This window comes from Antechinus flavipes, chromosome 1 (genome assembly GCF_016432865.1).
Source record: "Antechinus flavipes isolate AdamAnt ecotype Samford, QLD, Australia chromosome 1, AdamAnt_v2, whole genome shotgun sequence".
NCBI lineage: Eukaryota > Metazoa > Chordata > Mammalia > Dasyuromorphia > Dasyuridae > Antechinus > Antechinus flavipes.
In genome coordinates, this window is record NC_067398.1 from 98130786 (window position 1) to 98151578 (window position 20793).

A 20793-nucleotide genomic window follows, 5' to 3' on the forward strand; every position below is an offset into this window, starting at 1 on the left:
TGGGGCCGTGCCTGTGTTGTTGTCCTTCATAATCAAAGAGAACATGATAATATGAGTTTACAATGTGTCTGACTATGGTTGATCAAACTAATATGAGCTTGGAAGGCACAAATTATTGGTATGAACATTTGAGGAAAAAACAATTCTCACCTCATGAGTCTCATATCTCTTTTGAGCTACCACAATTCTGCTCTGCTCACAGATTACAGAAGCTTTTTTGATGACAGCACATTACGGTGGGTGGTCCCGGGCTAGCATGTCCTATGTCTTACAATGAAAGTGTTACCAGAATTCTTCAGAGAGACTTGACAGTGTCCCTCATGCTGCTGCTTCTGACTTCCATGTAAACACTTGCCTTGTAAGAGTTCTCTGTAAAATCATTTTTTAGGAAAATGTATGTTGTACATTCAAACAACATGTCCAGTCTATTGGTTTTGTGCTCTCTGCAGCAGTGATAAAGGACCACACTGTCCAGTACCTCACCTTGCTAGGTGACCTTCAGAATTTTCTAAAGACAATTCAAATGGAAATGGCTAAATTTTCTGGCATGGCGCTGATAAACTGTCCAGGTTTTACAGGCATACAACTATGACGTCAGCAACAACTGCTCTACAGACCTTCAATTTGGTAGGCGGCTAATTCTTCTCTTACACATTTTTTTGGAATTTCCCAAAAGCTGAGTTGATGTATACATCAACTTCATCATCTATGCAGATATTCCTGGAAAGTATACTGCCAGGGTAAGTAAATGTACCAGAGCATTCAAAATTTCTCTATTTGCTATAATCAACAGCTGCATATAAGTGCAATGCAGGCTGGTGGAGAATCTCTGTATCTTGGTTTTAATTGTCAAGCTAAAGCACAAGAAGCAGAGAATTAATCCATGCTTTGTTGTTTCTCAGCCCCAGAGACTGCCTTCTTAGATATGGATGGACAATCCTACCATATAGAATTCTCATTTTTTCATTAGGTAGCTTCTGAATTTCCCTGTAATCTTCATCAAAGCAAACCTGATGTTTATGAGCATTCTGATGCGAGATTGCCCAGTCTTTTTCTGTTCCACTGTTGCCAATCATATTTTGGTTCAGTTTTCCCTCCAAATTTGCACCAAACTGTACACACATAAAGAAGCACTATAATCTACTGACAGGAAGTCTTCTGGTAGTCACCTTCGCCTTGCTGCAGCCACTTTTGTTAAACACATGTGTTTAGCTTGGAGAGAATGAGTATATGCTAAGTCCAGGCCTGTGCACCACATACTACCTTTGTCACTCACACATCCTATGACAAATACTGTATGTCTCTTCTTACAATGGCATAGTCTATTAAACGCCAATGTTTGCTGCTAGAGCACCTCTATGAAGTTTCACTTCATTTAGGTGAATGAAAGATAGTGTTGGTAATGAGAAGGCACACAAATCTTCATTATTAAGTGATTGTTGCTGAGTTTTCCAACCCCCATTTCTCCCAAGGATTCCCTGCCATGTAGCCATGTTAGGCTGTACCTAAAGTCTGTATTTATTCTGATGTTAAAGTCACCCAGAATCACAAGCACGTTGATAATGAAGGTTTCCAGGCCTTCATAATTTTTTTTTGAGTACAACAGGGTTTGTGTCATGATCGGAACATATACAATGACGATGGTGATATGGCACTTTCCTGAAAGTAGCAACCACATTGTCATGAGCCTATTGTGTACTCCTTGTGGGAGATTAGAGCTGATTTCAAAATCTATCCCAGCTTCTGCATGCCTCATTGCACTGGACACTCCAAATGTGTACCCAACTCCAACTTTGGTAAGCTGACCTCCATTTACCAACTCTGTTTCACTATGGGCTGCTATTTGGACCATAAGAACACACACATTCCATATACCAATGATAATTGGAATTATCTTTGCTAAAATTTTATGCATCATTTATGTTTAATTCCGCATGCTGCAATAAGCAGGCCAGGTGAAGCAGACTATTTTTAAGGCACTATTTCTAGCCCCTCATTCATTCCTGGAGGTGAGAAGTGTGTTCTTTAAAAAGGCTGCTTACACATTCAGCGAACTGATGAATCCCCATGCTTTTTCAATTAAGTAAGGAGACAACGCAAGTCCTAGGTCACCAATGTGCATGGTTATGACTACAGTTCCCAGTGCTGCTACTCTGTCACTACCCTATCCCCACAGGACTTCAAGATAGATAATGCTAAACTTGGAATCAGAATGAATCATCTTCATGAGTTCAAATCCAGCCTCCAATATTTCCTAGCTGTGTAACCCTGAGCAAGTCACTTTCTCTGTTGGCCTCAGTTTCCACATCTGTAAAATGAGTTGGAGAAAGAAATGGCAAACCTCTCTAGTATCTTTGCCAAAAAAATTAGTATTGCTCAGAGAAATGCAAATTAAAACAACTCTGAGATACCACTGCACACTTCTCATATTGGCTAAGATGACAGGAAAAGATAATGATCAATGTTGGAAGAGATATGGGAAAACTGGGACACCAATACATTGTTGGTGGAGTTAAAAAGAGATCCAGCCATTCTGGAGAGCAATTTGGAACTATGCCCAATAGGCTATCAAGATGTGCATATATCCCCTTTGATCCAGCAGTGTCTCTACTGGGCCTATATCCTAAAAAGATCTTAAAGGAGGGAAAGAGCCCACATGTGCAAAAATGTTTGTAGCAGCCCTTTTTGTAGTGGACAGGAAACTGAAAAATGCCCATCAGTTGGGGAATGGCTGAATAAATTATGGTCTATGAATGTTATGGAATAACATTTCTGTAAGAAATGACCAACAGGATGATTTCAGAGAGACCTGAAGTGACCTACATGAACTAACGCTAAGTGAAATGAGCAGAACCAGGAGTTCACTGTACATGGCAACAAGATTATGCGATGATCAATTCTGATGGATGTGATTCTCTTCAACAATGAGATGATTCAGGCCAGTTCCAATGATCTTGTGATGAAGAGAGCCATCTACACCCAGAGAGAGGACTGTGGGGACTGATTATGGATCATAACATAGTATTTTCACTTTTTTGTTGTTATTTGCTTGCTTTTTATTTTCTCTCTTTTTTCTCCTTTTCGATCTGATTTTTCTTGTACAACATGATAATTATGGAAATATGTATAGAAGAATGACACATGTTCAGTTTATATTGGTTTAATTGCTGTCTAGGGTAGAGGTGGAGAAAAGGGAAGGAGAAAAAAATCTGGAACACAAGACTGTGCAAGGGTGAATGTTGAAAACTATTCATGTTTTGAAAATTAAAAAAATTTATATAAAGAAAAGCTAAAAATGAGATTTAAAAAATCAATTGATGATAAATGACGGACAAAAGCAGCTACACCCAAAGAAAGAACACTGGGAAACGAATGTAAACTATCTGCATTTTTGTTTTTCTTCCCGGGTTATTTATACCTTCTGAATCCAATTCTCCCTAAGCAACAAGAGAACTGTACGGTTCTGCAAACATATATTGTATCTAGGATATACTGCAACATATCCAACATATAAAGGACTGCTTGCCATCTAGGGGAGGGGGTGGAGGGAGGGAGGGGAAAAAAAAAAATCGGAACAGAAACGAGTGTCAATATAAAGTAATTATTAAATAAAAAATTTTAAAAAAAAATCAATTGAATAAAATAAATTAAAAGTAGTAAAATATTTACCATTTTAATGGTAAAATAGCATGGCTGGTATCTCCTGACTCACACATATATTAGTTTTAAGTAAGGCAGAGTTGTGAGAAGTCATTGGCTTTAATCTCTTCCAGACAATGTCCAATAATAAAACAAAAGCCATGGTCCGGGATGATCTTGGTGTCTTAAATGTCTGACAAAGCTCCAAGAGCTCTACAGTAACTACTTCTGCCAACTTCATGGCCAGTTGGAACAAATTGTTCACATATGCTTACTTTGCTAGAACAAGTTTGAGGTGGATATGCCTTAACTCACTGACAGGTCTGAGACCCAAGTTAACCTTAAAAAAGGTTTTGATTGAGTCCCTTTGCCCAGAATTCACCAGGTGTGGCCACTAGTTCAAGCTCCAGCTTCAGGGAGCAGATAGGCACTACAAGCGGACTAGCAGCCCTCACACATAAAGTGATAAGTCCCTCCCTGAACACACCATTTACCCAGAAGACAGGAAAGTGAGCCAGAAAAGGAAACTGAAAGGAGCAATTGAACAGAAAGGAGGGAAAGCGACAATGAGTGGTATCCCAAAAACTCAGCAAGGAGAGCATGTCAAAGAAGGAGACAATGGTGACAGCATCAAGTGCTGCAAAAGAGATCAAAAAAGATAAAGTTGTATAAAAGCCACTGGCTATGATGATCAGGAGATTATTAGTAACTAGGGAAATAGTTTCTGTTGAGATCAGAAATCCAAGTACAAAGGATCGAGGAAAGAGGAAGTATAAGCAAAAAGGCTCCAAAGCTTTATTTCTAAGAGTATGGCTATTATGAAAGGGAAGAGAGCCAGGAAGAAAGGTAGAGGAGAAAGCTAGACTAAGTGCAAGTTTATTTTAGGTTTTGTTTTTTCCAGAATGAGGGAGACTTGAATGTATTCATCAGCAGTAGAGAAATAGCCAATAAATCTGGAAGAGATCAAAGATTAGAGGTTAGGGGATAAATACGGTGGTATCTTCTGAAGAATGCTTTATCAAGGATATATATAAAAGGCCTGAGCTCCTTAGAGACCAAAAGTAAAGTAGAAATGAACAAGTGGGAAGTTTAAGGAGAGGGAGAGGTTTGCAACAATCTTTGTAGGAAGTGGGACAGTCACTTAATAAACAGGCATTTATTAAGTGCCTATTATTAAATGCCAGGCAGAGAAAACAATTATCATTCAAGCTGAGCTCAAGCACCACCTTTTATACAAACCTCTCTTTGATCCCCAAGCTGTGAGTGCCTTTCCAACACAAAATTAATTAAGAGATGAAATTTATACCTGTGAAGCAAATTAAAGTTACCTATACTACTTACCTGAGATCAATCCCATCATTCTGTCCCTCTGTAAGCAAAGGGTTCTAAGCAAATCAACCAATCAGTTAGACAATGCTCTGTTTGTACCTGAGCCCACAAAATAAATTTCCTAGTTAAATATACAATTATCAGAAAAAGTGAAAACAATTTTATCTTGAGTCTTACTTTTACAAACAATACACACAGAACCAATGCACATAATTACAAAGATAAAATAAGAAAAAAAATGGGTACCTCGTAGTTTTTCATTCTTCTTATGTGTCTCAACTAATTTTTCTTCAATAGCCAATCTTCCAAGGCCAAGTTCCTTTCTAGCAAGAGCAAGTTCATATTCGAGACTCTGTCGAAGTGCCTCACCTTTCTCAACTTCAGATCGAAGTTTGGTAAGCTGGCTTTCATAGGTCAACATCTGAAAACAGATTTCTAAAATCATCAACTAACACTAAAATATATTTTAAATACTACTAAGCCTAAAAATTATCTTTTTTGTTTGTTTATTTGTTTAATTCTGTTTATTCTGTTATAAGACAGGATTACAGTGTGTCTGTAGTGGAGGGTTAGATTTAATGGAAAGTGACTGTAGCATAAAACACAGAGCATCAATAAAACATTCTTTTTTTAAATAGCAAAAAAGAAATTCCATTGGAGGAATTACATAGAAGCAGCCCACCAGGGAAACGAGTATTGTTTCCTTCCCTTTCCAACTATATTACAGAAACTCTTAGAGTTGGTCAATTTTTTTTGCAATTGCAATAACTCTATTTCAATATAACTGGTATTTTATACATTTATAATGATGATTCTAAGAAAGGGTCCACAGTAAGCCTTAAAATTATCATCTGAAATTCTGCAAAATGCAATAAGGAAAATACTGTTTGTTTTAATTACATATACAAGATAGTCCAATAATTGTTTCATCTTTTGAAGGACTGAAAATGTTTTGGTAAGCATTTTTCCATTTCATATAAATTGTTAAATTTACTGGCACATAATTGAGCAAAATAGTTCCTAATAATTGCTTTGATTTTATCTTCATTAGTAATCTATTTCTCTTTTCATTTCTGACACTAGTGATTTGGTTTCTGTCACCCTTTTGTTTAATCATATCAACCAATGATTTATTTTATTGGGTTTTTCTCAAAATGAACTATTAATTTTATGTATTAACTTAATGATTTTTTTCATTCAGCTTTATTAATCTCACCTTAATTTTTAGAATTTCCAATTTGGTGTTTAATTGGGGATTCTTAATTTTTTCTTTTTTAAATTTATTAAATTGCATATCTAATTCATTGATTTGCCCTTTTTCTATTTAATTGATGTAATCATTTGAAGTTTTGTTTTGTTTTTCTGATTACTTCTTTTGCTGAATCCATAGGTTGTGTATTGTTGTTTGTTGACCCCTTCCATACTTGGAGCACAGCCCAACTTTAACAAAAGTTGAAAGTTAGTAAATAAGCTGGTGAAATAAGCAAACAACAAAAAAGAATCTGAAGATAGAAAATTACTATGGTGAAATGGAGGATCAACACACAAATTCAGAAGAAGACAACAGAATTAAAACAGCTACACAGCAACGTTTCAAGGAAAAATATAAATCAGTCACAGACCTAAAAAAAAAAATTTTTCTGAAAACCCCCTAAAAGGATTTTATAAACTAAAAATACTGAAGAAAATAACATCTTAAAAAATAGAAGATGTTTAATATCTCACTGGAAAAACAAGTGACCTGGAAAACAAATTCAGGAAGGATAATTCAAGTATTATTGGACTGTCTGAAAGTACCTATTTCAAGAAATTATCAACAACAAGGCAAAATAGAAATTGAAAGAATCCACTGGGCACAGAAAGAAATCCCCAAATGAAAACTCTCAACCAAATTCCAAAACTCTTAGGCCAAGGAGAAAATATTATAAGTAGCCAGAAAGCAACAATTCAAATGTCAGATTTTGCAGTTTCTACATTAACAGTCTAGAGGATTTTGAAGGAGATATCCAGAAAGAAAAAGAGTTAAGATTACAACCAAGAATCATCTACCCAGCAAAAGTAAATATAATCCTTCAGGGGGTAAAAATGATTATTTAGTGAAATAAACAACTAACAAGTGTATCTGATGACAAGAACTGAGCTAAAAAGGAAATCTGACTTTGAAACACAAAACTCAAGTATAAATAGATAAAACAAGAAAGAGAAATCATAAGGAATTCAATACGATTAAACTGTTTAATTCCTACATGGAAAAATGATACTTGTAATTCCTAAAAACTCCATTATTATTATTATTATCATTAGAACAATTAGAAGGCATTTATACAAGTACAAAAATGGGTGTGAGTTGACCAGATGATAGCTTGGTGACCTACAAAGAGACCATAGCTCTCTACCCCAAATTCTCATCAGAAAACTCCTCTATATCTTTTTGAGACCAAATGAAAGACTTTTCTCCAGGGAAAAACTTTCTCTTATGGACTCTAATAAATGAAGTGCCTTTCTCCCTATTCTCAACAGTTAAATCTTCTCCAGATAAGAATAAGTTGTGCATCTATTCTGAGTGTTGGAGGGTGCTCCAGCTTTTACATTATAACTGGTCACTCTCACAGTGAGATCATCAATAGAATACATTGATTGATATCTCCTGAAGCAGATGAGAGAAATAAAGTACAATTTCTGCTTGCCTGATTTAATGTATTAAATGCCTTAAAAGGGTTCTTCAAATTTTCAGAGAACATAGGGTTTAAAAAAGGAAGTCTGAGCTATTGATCTATAAGAATAAAATTTGAAACAGCTTTGAATCAGTTTGCCTGGAAATTTTTAGCAAAAGATTTCCATGAGCAGAGAAAGTAATTAAATCAGCACAATGTCTGTATGCAATAAATTTCCTTGAGCAGAGGAAATAATTAGGAAAAGTAATTTTTATTTCTGGTCACTGAGACTCTGTATAGGCATGAGTCTTTCTGTTTTTATATTTTAATGTTTTCTAAGTGTGCACTGTGTATTCTTGAAGATCAGCTCTGTTTCTTGATATATGTTTCCTATGACTTCCATTGACCTAGGCAAGGAGCTGAGATCAGGGATCTTAACCAGCTAGGCCAGCAAAACTTTGCCAGGAGGCAATTCTGTACAGCTTTTTTTGTGTTATCTGGATTTAAAGTGAAACTACATTTTATTCATGAAAAGTTAAAAGGGAAAAAAATCAGAGGAGGTGTTTCTGATGTCAGAGAAAACAAAAACAAAAATAGATCTATTTCAAAAAGATAAGAGAAACTAATATCAATATTATACATACATATACATAAAATACAATTTTATACATATAATTATATATATACATTGTATATTATTATGCATACAATATACAATATTATACATATGACCAGTGTTCCAAACTGTTAAAAGGAAAAGTTCAATGAATTATTAAAAGAAAGGAACAAAAAAACTATACTAGTGGGGGACCTCAAAAATCTCTTTTCAGAACAGGATAAATTTAATTTAAAAAATACACAAGAAAAAAGTTAATAGAAAAAAATGAATAAAATTTTAGAAAAGTTAGAAAGGGAGAATTCTGGGAAGCTGGAGGAGTAGGTTGGTCAATTTCAAGCTCTCCAGATTTCTCCCAGAAATAGAAAAATTTGCGCCTCAGAGCAAACATAAGACTGGTGAAAAATTAAGAAGACTTGGGTCAGAACAAGGATCCATTTGATACAATCCTTTAAATCTGAAGACAGACCCCAGCCTAAGATTAACCCAAAGTGCAAACTGCTCCAGACTGTCTCCATAGAAACAAGTGGAGACTCCCTGGGGCAAGCCGGGTGTGGCTGGAACCTCAGCAGGAACCGCGGACTCTATGAAGTCCAGGTCCGAGTCCCAGAAGACAGGCAACCTGGGGAATGCCAGGCTCAGCTGTGGATGCGGCCATGAGTGAGAAGGAGCCAGCATCAGTAAGTACAGAAGCAGAAGGGCAGGGATGCTGCTGGCTGCCGGCACTTGCAGGAGTGGAGAGCTCTTGGTCTGGGGTTCCTTGTCTGAGGGGAGGGCTGAAGAAAAGCCTGAGGCATCATTCCCAGCCCAGGATTAGAGGTGCTTACACTAATACTTCTTATTAATTTTTTTTTAATGAACTAGCAAAGAAGAACCCCATCATTGAAACATATTATGGGAACAGGGAAGACTAGAATTCATCTTCAGAGAGGGACACTTAATCGTGTTATTTCATATGTCCTCTATAGAAAGTTCATTAAAATGTTAAAACATTTCTTCTAGGTCTTTTTTGTATTTTAAAAGCACCTGCACAGCATCCTGGTTATTTACCTGCTACTCTGACTAGCCTCCCTCCTTTTCCAATCATATTTTCTGCAATGATATGCTTTGTCATTTCTTGTGGACAGTTTTTTCCTATACAGAATAGGAAGCCACTAAGATCCACCAGAAGCATGGCACAATATTTTGAAGCCATAAGTTATCTTTATTTTGTGAATCATTTAATTACTGAAAAGTACTGAACAAAAAAATCTTATATAACTTAAGAGAGGAGGAGTGAGTAAACCATACTCTTATCAGAATTGGCTTAAAGAAGAAATGACATTTACACTCAATATGGGTTTAGAAATCTATTTTATCCTGCAGGAAAATAGGAGGGGAAATGGGATACAGGAAGGGGGGAGGTGATAAAAGAGAGGGTATGGAAGGGATGGAGTGGTCAGTAGCAAGACATTTTTGAGGAGGGACAGGTTGAAAGGAAAGAGAATAAATAAGGGAAATATAGTTAGCAATAATAATTGCAAAAAGAATTGTGAAGTAAGTTTCTCTGATTAGGCCTCATTTCTCAAACATAGAGGGAATTGAGTCAAATTTATAATAAGAGCCATGTCCCAATTGATAAATGAGCAAATGATATGATCTATGCCCAAAGAGTTGCATATTCATGCATATTTTTGACCTAATAACACCACTACTAGGCATGAATACCAAAAAAGATTCCCCCCCCCCAAAAAAAAATGAAGATGAACCTACATAAAAAAATTATTTATAGAAGCTCTCTTCTCAGGGCAAAAAATTAGAAATTGAGGGAATGCCCATCAATTGAGGAGTGGCTCAATAAAATACGGTTTGTATGTGTGATGGAATATTAATGTCCTATGGGAAATGATGAACAGGATGCTCTCAGGAAAAAACAAAAAATAAAAAACTGGACAATCCTCCATGAACTCAAGCAAAGGAAAATGTACTGTATATAATAGCAATGTTCTAAGATGATCAGTTGTGAATGACTTTGCTAATTTGCTTATTTGTCCCTGTCCAATTAAAGAGAAAGAGTGAATGGGTTGCAATCTGTTTTCATCACCCAATAAGGTTCAAAAGTTTTGATTTAGAATGAAGGGACCTTCAAAGTCATCCAAGCCAACTTCCTCCTTTTATAGAAAGTAACAGGAAGCCCAGAAAAGTTAAGCAACTCATCCAAGATCATAAAGGTGAAAGTGTCAGAACTTCAATATGGATTAGATTCAATAACATTTATATAGTACCTGCTGCATGCAGATATTTAAGATACAAAGGAAAAAATTCAAGGAGTTTATATCCTATTGGGAGATAACAATATGTACATAGAAAATTAAATGTAAAAGATAACAAAGATATTTCAATAAGGAGTTCAAATTTCAAAATTAATTGGGAATAGTAGGATAGGCTTCCAAATGAAGCTTGGGAATTATCATGCAGGTGAGGAGATCACAATTCCACCAAAATACTCAAGTAAAAAAATGACAATTAAGAATACAAATACATTTAAATTCATATATAGTGATATAAAAGTAAAGAAAGCAAAACCAAAAGAATATGTACAATGAATCTACAACTGCCTTTGGAAACAGAAGATTTAAGGAAAATCATTATTCATTAATCTGTTTATTCTCACTAAATTTTAATCATAATACATGCATTTAAAAAACCTTAAATTTACTTATTTTCAATTTTTCTTTCAAAATGTAGACAACTATTTCTATAAATGTTTAAAGGAGAGTAGCAGATTAACGCAATGTAAAATGAGATGTATTAAAAAATAAATCCTAGGGTTTATGTTTAATAAACATGCTTAAACCCCATATCATTTCACAAAACTATTTCCACAATACAATAATTAATTCCAGGTATTCTTCCTATTTCCATAATAAAGTGTTCTTTGAGTACTCACCTGGGCATTGTGGCTAGTTGTTAGTTCCAATTTTTCTTTTTTTGCTCGATGTAATTTCTTTCTAAGGTCTGTAATGAAATCCAAATCTGATTCATTGCTTTTATGCATTTCTTTTAAGTCAGCAGCAGTATTCTTTAACCTGTTAAATGAAATTTTTAAATATAATTGTGATATTTAAACTTAACAATAGTTTTGTTACATTGGCATTAAGTCACACATTTAATTTAAAATTAGAGCACTTCATCTCATAAAGAGAAGGAAAAGTTAACAAGAGAAAAGTTTTTCCAGTGTATGATAGGAAAAATGCTAGCTGCATAAGAAACAGGCTTGAAGTGGTAGTATAAAATATCTCTAGTGAATAGAGCACCAGCTCTAAAATCAGGATGACCTGAGTTCAAATCTGCCTTCAGACAGTTAACATTTCCTAGCTGTGTGACCCTGGGCAAGTCACTTAACCCCAATTGCTTCAGAAAAAAAAAAAAAAAAAAACCTCTAGCTTAAACACTTCTCTTAATCTTTAATACAATTTTGAATGTGAAATTAAATTAATATGCATTTATTAAATACTTAGTTAATATAAAGTGTTAGGTGCTAAAGTCACAAAGACAAAAAAGTTAATATTCTTTTTTTTTTTTAATAATTTTTTATTGATAGAATGCATGCCAGGGTAATTTTTTTACAGCATTATCCCTTGCATTCATTTCTGTTCCGATTTTTCCCCTCCCTCCCTCCACCCCTTCCCCCAGATGGCAAGAGTCCTTTACATGTTGAATGGGTTGCAGTATATCCTAGATACAATATATGTGTGCAGAACCAAACAGTTTTCTTGTTGCACAGGGAGAATTGAATTCAGAAGGTATAAATAACCCGGGAGGAAAAACATAAATGCAAGCAGTTTATATTCATTTCCAGTGTTCTTTCTCTGGGTATAGCTGCTTCTGTCCATCTTTGATCAATTAAGGCTCTCTTTATCAAAGAGGTCCACTTCCATCAGAATACATCCTCAAACAGTATCATTGTTGAGGTATCTAATGATCTCCTGGTTCTGCTCATTTCACTTAGCATCAGTTCATGTAAGTCTCGCCAGTCCTCTCTGTATTCATCCTGCTGGTCGTTCCTTACAGAACAATAATATTCCATAACGTTCATATACCACAATTTACTCAACCATTCTCCGATTGATGGACATCCTTTCATTTTCCAGCTTCTAGCCACTACAAACAGGGCTGCCACAAACATTTTGGCACATACAGGTCCCTTTCCTTTCTTTAGTATCTCTTTGGGGTATAAGCCCAGTAGAAACAGTGCTGGATCAAAGGGTATGCACAGCTTGATAAAAAGTTAATATTCTTAAGGAACTTCAATATGTAATTGAAGACATGAAATTTAATTTTTTCTGAAAGGAATGTATTTTTAGGATTGAAAATACTACTAAACAGTAAAAGTACTTCGCTTATTGGATCATAGATTTAAAAGTAAAAGGCAACTAGAAATCACAAAGATTCCTGGAATCCAGGCCTCTGAGCCTTATCTAATATCCCCCCCCCAAAAAAAGAGGGGGGAATATAAATCTAATCACATTATACCTTATATACATTAACATCATTTGAATTAAGAAGTTTATCTTGCAAAATGTAATTACCCCTGTAAAATTTTTTTTTACCATCAGTCATTAAAGCCTCACTATAAATTAATATAGCTTCAGGTAAAAACAAGGTAGCTGAAATGGTGATCAGAAGAGACTTCAGTATAAGTCTGGCCTCCAACAAATCATTAACTGTCTATAACCCTCAACTTTCTCCTCTCCTGCAAAATAAGAATAATAATTCTTAGAGAATTAAAGAAGAACCTGTAGGACTTGAAAACCCTCAGGAATCATTGGATTCTTTTGAGACATAAGACTTGAAAGCCCTCAGGAATCATTGGATTTTCTGAGAAATGATAATATTCTTACAGTACTTCAAAAACTTGGGGGGATCATTGGATTCCCTGATATGTGAAGCAATGGACAATAGACTGGTTTTGGACTATCTCTTGGCTGCTGAAGAAGGCGTATGTGTGACTGCTGTTTACATACTCTCCTTCTAGGACTTCTGGCAATCTTTTACAATAACATGTTGATTTATATTGTTTGTTATACCGTTACTTGTGCGTACAATTCATGTTTGTTACACCACATCAAGCCTGCACTGACTGTGGGGAGAGTCATCACTAATAGCCTCTGTGTTATTGCTATGTGCTTGTGTAACACCTCCCATGCTGATGGGTTTGTGCATAATAAGACCCTTCAGCCTAGAGACCTGCTAGCAACCCACACTTCCCTTTGGTGCTTTTCATCTCCCTTCCTGAAATGTCAGGGAGGGTGTGATTATCTCCTTTTTAGTGCTTTCACCTCCTTTCCTGAGAAGTCAGGGAGGGTGTGATCACCTCCCCTTGGGGGCTCTGACCTCCCTGAGGAGTCAGGGATGGCATGACCACCTGTGTTCTAAAACAAAAGAAAGTGGGAGATGTAATGGGCTGAGGCTTGAGTTGATGCACTGAGGTCCCAAGCACTTGAGGCAAAATAGTAATTGGACCATACTCTATTAATATATAAGCTTGGAGAAAGAATGGCCCCGCCCACTCTTTGTGCAAATCCTGATGTGTTGTATAGGAAATGACAATTTTGGTGGGTGAAGGCAAGGGAGTGAAAAGGGAAGCAGAAAGAGAGACTGCTGGCTGGCGTCTTGATACAGCTGCTTTCATTGCTATCTCCACCGCCCTTCACCTCCAATCCCCCTCTGCTAGCTGGCTTCCTGTCTGCCCATATTGCTATCGCAATCCTTCCTCACCTCTTCACTTCAGTAAAGATTGAAGATTTTTCCCTTAACCTGAATTCTTGACTCCGGCTGATTTTAAATACACAGTCATCACAAGAACCTACTTTCACTGAATAACTGAAGGGATCAAAAGAGAATGGATGAATATAAATTTAAGTTTGAACTCAATCCTTTGATTTAAGGGCACTCTATCCACTGCATCATCTAGCTGCCCCAACACTCGATTTTTTTAACATGATTTTTTTTTTAAACATTATAAGATTTTTTTAACATGAAATTTTATCAAAAGACTGAAGATTTACCTTTGGATTTCGGCATTAATATTACTTGGATTGATGCTCATGATGACATCTTCTGAGTATTAATTAACAACAAAAATTCTCAACTTTTTACTTATAGAAAATGAAAAGCTTCAAAGATGTCTTTTGCATTAGAGATCAAGTAGATACAAAGTCTGTAAGAAATAAACATATTGAAAATAGTAACAGTATAAGTTATTCCTGAAAGGTATAAATGTAATACAAAAAAAAAAAAAAAAAGTAGTTCTGCCCAATCCTTTTCATTGAAGACACCTGACCAAAAAGAACAAAGAATTCTCTAAAAGATGATGCATTGTCTATTTTCCCTTGCCTTTACCCCAGAGACTGAGAAGGTTAGAGAGGTGGTATAAGAGCAAAACAAAAAGGGAGAAGTTTTGGACAACTTCTCCTTTTCTCAATAAAGGGACATGGGAGAACAAAACTACAACTTTATAAAGAAACTTCAAGTCGTAAATTTTAAACTGGAAGACAAATTACAAGTATTCAAAGGATCTCTTGGAAGAGAAATCCAAGGAAAGGCCTTTTCTCAGTATTCATTCTCCGTGGCCTCTCTGCAGTCTGACACTGCCAGTCACTCTTCTCCTTGTTACCCTGGGATTCCAGACACTATTTCCCCTCCCCCAGATTTCCTCCCACCAACCAGATTCCCTTCTGTCTCTTTTTCTGGACCTCCTCCAGATCACACCTTTGAACTGTCAGTGCCCCCCAGGGGTCTGCCTGAGCCCTCTTCTTTTCCATATTACTTCACTTGTTGATCTCATCAGTTCCCATAGATTTTATTACCATCTCTATGTTGATGATGTGGGCAGCTAAGAGGTACAATGGATAAAACACAGGACCCTAAAGTCAAATCCAGCTTCAGACACTTCCTCGAAGTGCTGGGCAAGTCCCTTAACCCTGTGTGCCCCAGTTTCTCATCTGTGAAATGAGCTGGAAAAGGAAATGGCAAACTACTCCAATATCTTTGCCAAGAAAACCCCAGATGGGGACATAATGAGTCAGATGTGACTGAAACAACTGAAAAATAAAAATTCTCAAATTCTGCCCCAAACTGTCAACCCCCAAACTCATATTTCCAAATACCTTAAACTCACTCTATCCAAAACAGAACATTATCCCCTAAATCTCCCACACTCTTTTTTCTTCCCTATTATTGTCAAGACTGAATCAGTCAGGCTCAAAACCCAGGAGTCATAATGGGTGCTCACTGTATCTCACATCTCATACCCAAGCTGTCATCAAAGTCTGTACATTTCATCTCTGCCATATCTCTCCAATACACTACTTCTCTCTTCTGATTCTATCCCACTCTAGTACAGGTTCTAATCATCTCACTCCTGAATTATTACCTGCTGATAGGTTTGCCTGCTTCAAGTCTCCCCTTACTCGAATATATTCTCTATCAGCCCATAAAATGATATTCCTAAAATGCAGGTCTGATCATGTCACCCCACTCAACAAATTCCAGAGGCTTTCTATGGCCTTTCATGAAAAAAACAACAACAACAACAAAAAAAAAAAAAAAACGCAAAATGCTGTTTGGCCTTCAAAGCCTTTCAACCTACCTTTCCAAACTTTTTGTTCTTTACACCCAACAGTACTCTCTTTCAAAACAGTCTCCTAGCTATTCCACGAACAATACATTCCATCTCTCAATTTTGGGCATTTTTCTCTAGCTAGTCCCCCATACCTAGATCACTCTCCCTTCTGCACACTGACTTCTGACCTCTCTAGCTTCTTTAAATCTCAACTAAAGTTGGATCTTCTTAAGGAAGCCTTTCCTGACCCCTTAATTCCAATGTTTTCTCTTGTTTCCTATATATCCTATATATAGTTTGCTTTGTGTATATTTTTGCATGTAGTCTCTTCCAATAGACTATAAGCTCCTTGAAGGAGGGATCGTCTTTTGCTTCTTTGTGTATCCCCAATATTTACTCAGTACAGTACAAAAATGTTTACTGAATACATGCATTTAACTGCATGTCAATCTGAACAAAAGTCACTCTTCACCCATATAGCTTTTCCGATATAGATTTATAGATCAATCAGTTTTAAGTAATCATGTATTTTATTAGGTGTCTTTATAGTATTCTGGGGTTTGCTGCAACCAAAACTATGTTACCCACCAAGACAAATATATGGAGGAATTCACCCATTATAGAGAATCTCCCTTCCATCTGTACTATGCTAAGCCATTCTCCATTACATATAAACCATACTTCAAAAATCCAGTCCCATTCTTGTGCATCATCTGGTATTCAGCTGGTCACTTCACAAATCTGCCTCTTTTCAGGCAAACTTTAAGGAGCAATAATGAAAATTCCACCTATGCCCCATGACTTTATGTGGTATGTCTAGTTTTATAATCTTTAAATGCTTTTATATTCCTTCTCATGAGTAAATTTATGCACACAGCAGGTACTTAGTAAATGTCTTATAACCTAGATATCATTCTCTACCCTCTCTCTTAACCTTTATATCCAATCAGTTTCCAAGTTCTACCAATTTCACCTTTGTAATATCTCCCACATTCAACTCTTTCTTTTTTCTGACACTGCACAATCATGGTTCAACCATTTATCACCTCACAGCTGGACTACTGACTGAGACTCCCAAACTCTCTCCCCTATTCCAGGATATTCCCCTCTCAGCTACCAAAGTGATCTTTCTTAAGTACAAGTCAGACTTGTTGGGATCATGCCTAAGTTTGAAGGGGCAGGTGGATTCTCCAGAAGCCCCCATAGCCATAAATCATAACACACTTGACGGAATTGCAAATCAGCCTTTACTAACACAGATGTTACTTGTGAATTAGGAATGAAATAAATCAGAAGCAAGAGGGAAGAGGAGAGAGGAGAGAGGCCAGAGAATGCATCTGCCTCTCAGTCTCCTTGTATCATTATCATCCTCTCACATGAAAGGATCTATTCTGCTGGTCAGAATTAGATCCCCAGCCATTAGCAGGTGGCTCCCATAACATAGACTGTGTCAAGCCCCCATTCAATACGCTTCCTATTTCCTTCAGGATCAAATATAAAATCTTCTCATTGGTTTTTAAGGCTCTTTATGACCTAGTCCCTTCCTCTCTTCAGCCTAAAACCTTACTTCTCCCCATGTATTCCACAATTCAATGACATTGGCCTACCTGTTACTAGTCTAAGATTCCATTTCCTAACTCCTTGCATTTCATTAGCTAATCTCCATGCCTGGAAATCTCTCCTTCCTCATCTCCACCTTCTTATTTCCCTGGGTCTCCTTCAGAACCATCTTAAATCACATTTTTTGCAAGAAGCCTCATATTGTATATATCTTGGCTGTACATAGTTGCTTGCATGTTGTCTCCTCTATTAGACAATAAACATCTAAGAAAATAAACACCTAAGAGATTAAAGAAATTTTCATGTAATGCTCACTCCCGTATTAGGTTCCTCTATGTTTTGTATATTCTTCAAGCTCCCCAGTTATGGAACTCATCTAAAAAAGTAAAGTTGTCTACTTCAGAGAAGTTAAACAAAGACCCACAACACTATAAAGTGCGAGCAAACCAGATTAAAATCTTCCTGGAAAATAAACAAATAAACAAACAAGTTAATTTTTAAATTTTAAAAGAGAAATACATAAACATGTGCTTTCCTACATCACTATGAGGATCACAGGAATCTTTAAGCATGCCTTAATAATCCCCATTTCTACATAGAGGCGCATACACACACACACACACACACACACACCCTATACACTCAGAGTTTGGTATAGTAATAAATGAAACTCAATGACATAAAAAGAAAGGAAATTTTATGAAGGAAGGTTTAAGGAGAGTTGGTAAACATCAATCTCAGAGGGTATAACATAAAATGATGAGTAAAAAGAAAAAGTCTAAGAAACAATTATTGGGATCAGAATGAAGAGAAGTGGAAAAAGACATTGAAGTGAAAAATGGATTGCTTCTATAAATCATTATTATTGATGACATTATATCTCTTATCATCTTCTAAATCACTGGAAAGAAACTGCAAAATTAATTTGCAAAATAATGAAAATTATAATACTACTTCATTTACTTATTCAGTACCATATTCTTTAAACTATTAAAATGTCACTTTATAAAGCTATAAAACTAGAGACAAATGATTAAAGCTCTTCAAAAAAGTAAAGAAAAAAATAGATGAGAAAGGAGGAGGCTCAATAGTACCAAATCTCAAACTATACTATCAAGTAGTCATTTTTTTATTAAAGCTTTTTAATTTCAAAATACATATATAATTTTCAACATTCACCCTTGCAAAATCTAGTGTTCCAAATATTTTCCCTCCCTTTTCACCATTCCCTCCCCTAGACGAAAATTAATCCAATATACGTTAAACATGTGCAATTTCAAGTAGTAATTATTAAAGCTATTTGGAAAAAATCAAAATAGGCAAGTTGATTAGTACAACAGATCAAAGCAAATGAACATAATAGTGTGATGTTCAATAAACCTACAGACTGTGGGAAACAATTAGATGGCACTCCTGAAGAAAATTAAGTTTGGATTAACAATTCACACCTAATTATGCAAACTGTTTGAGCCAGCAGAGTCTCTTTCTTTCTGTTTCTCTCTCACTCTCTTCAAACACAAACACAGACACATACACATACACACACACATCTATATATATAGTCTGTATTTCAAAGAGAGCAAAGAAAAAAGGAAAATGTCCTATTTGTACAAAAATATAACAGCTCTTTTTTTGTGATGTCAAAGGACTGGAAACAAAGATATCCATCAACTGGGGAATGCTTGATCAAGTTGTGATATATGATTCTGACAGAATATTGTTGTAGATAAGAAATGATGAGCAGCACACTTCCAGAAAAATCTAGGAAGACTTATATGAACTGATGCAAAATGAAGTGAGCAGAATTGGAAAAATATTGTACATACTAACAGAATATTATACGGATGATCAATTGTGAAAAGTTTAGCTACGGGGTACCTAGATGGACCAGTGGATAGAGTATAAGCCACGAAGTCAGATGAACTTTAATTCAAATTCAACCTCAGACACTTAATATTTACTAGATGTGTGACCTTGGGCAGTCACTTGACCCCAAAAACCTTACCAAAAAAAAAAAAAGACTTAGCTACTCTAATCAAGACAATTATCAAAGATTTTCCATAGCACTGATGATGTTTTTTACATGTTTTCTTTTCCAACAGGGGCAATATGGAAATATGATTATACTGATTATAATCAGTAGCATACTTCTTGAAGTGGAGAATTTAGAGCTCGACATGCTAAAAAAAATTTTTTTAATTGTACATGTAAATGGAGATTTAACAAATATATATATAACATAATATAACAAATATGTATACATTATATACATGTATTATATGTATTATACATATTATATATACACTATATAATTATATATACACTATCTCATGAGACAATAGGCTCCAAATGTATTTATGATCTAGATGTAAAAGGTTAAATAAATAAATTAGAGTAGAAGATCATTAAAAACCTTTTGCACAAACAAAATCAGTGGGATTAATTACTGGAGAAGGAAAATCAGAATGGAAACAACTAGGGGAAAAAAATCTTTCCCACAAAGAATGCTGATATCCAAGACATAAAGGAAATTGATGCAAATACACAAGAACAAGAGCCATTCCCCAAAAGATAGTAAAGGGAATTGAATGTTCATTTCTCCTGACTCCAGAGCCAGTGCTTTATCCACTGAGCCATTTAGGTGCCCCAGAATATGCATTTCTCCCCCCAAAAAAAAAATTACAAGCTATCAATAATTATATGAAAGAATGCTCCAAATCACAAAAAAATAATAAAAACTCAAATTACAACAACTATTTCCTTTCCATCAGATTGGCAAATATGACCAAAAAAATAAAAATAAAAACAACAACAATTTCATAAGGGGTATGAGAAGCTTTCCACATATAGTTAATGGAGGTGTGAATTGGTCCAGTCTCTCTAGAAAGCAATTTGGAACTATGGCCAAAATATGACATATATATGTATGTATATATATATATATATCTTTTGACCCAAATATATATATATAATATATATATATATCTTTTGACCCAAAGGTACAAACATTAAGCTTTTACCTTGAAGAGATCAGAGAAAAAGAACTAGAAACCATATGGCTAAAAACATTTTTTTTAGTTATTGTTTTTTTATTGTTGTTGTTGTTTTGGTTTTTTTGCTAAAACAATTGGGATTAAGTAACTTGCTCAGGGTCACACAGCTGTAAGTGTTAGGTGTCTGGAGGCCAAATTTGAACTCAGGTCCTCCTAACTTCAGGGCTGATACTCTATCCCCTACATAACTTAACTGTTCCACCTAACTGCTCCTGCATATAAACACTTATAGGAGTTCTTTTTATTATAACAAAGAACCAGAAACTAAAGACAACATCCATCAACTGGAGAGTGGTTGAAGAAATTATAATATATAAGTGTAACAAAATATTATAT

The 20793-nt window shown here is 35.5% G+C and overlaps 1 protein-coding gene across 3 annotated transcripts in view; it reads right to left on the minus strand.

Moving 5' to 3' along the window:
* Nucleotides 1-20793, minus strand: part of CCDC171 (coiled-coil domain containing 171) — a 451802-nt gene that overhangs the window by 420931 nt on the left and 10078 nt on the right. For 2 of the 3 annotated variants that reach the window (XM_051987110.1, XM_051987103.1), the window contains exons 3-5: nt 14289-14440; nt 11168-11306; nt 5215-5389 (exon numbers count right to left, since the gene is read on the minus strand). In XM_051987110.1, coding sequence (XP_051843070.1) covers nt 5215-5389; nt 11168-11306; nt 14289-14329 — 355 coding nt within the window. In that variant the 5' untranslated portion in view covers nt 14330-14440. Of the gene's footprint in view, nt 1-5214; nt 5390-11167; nt 11307-14288; nt 14441-20793 lie in introns of those variants that run through there. The other variant, XM_051987118.1, reaches the window with a different exon arrangement.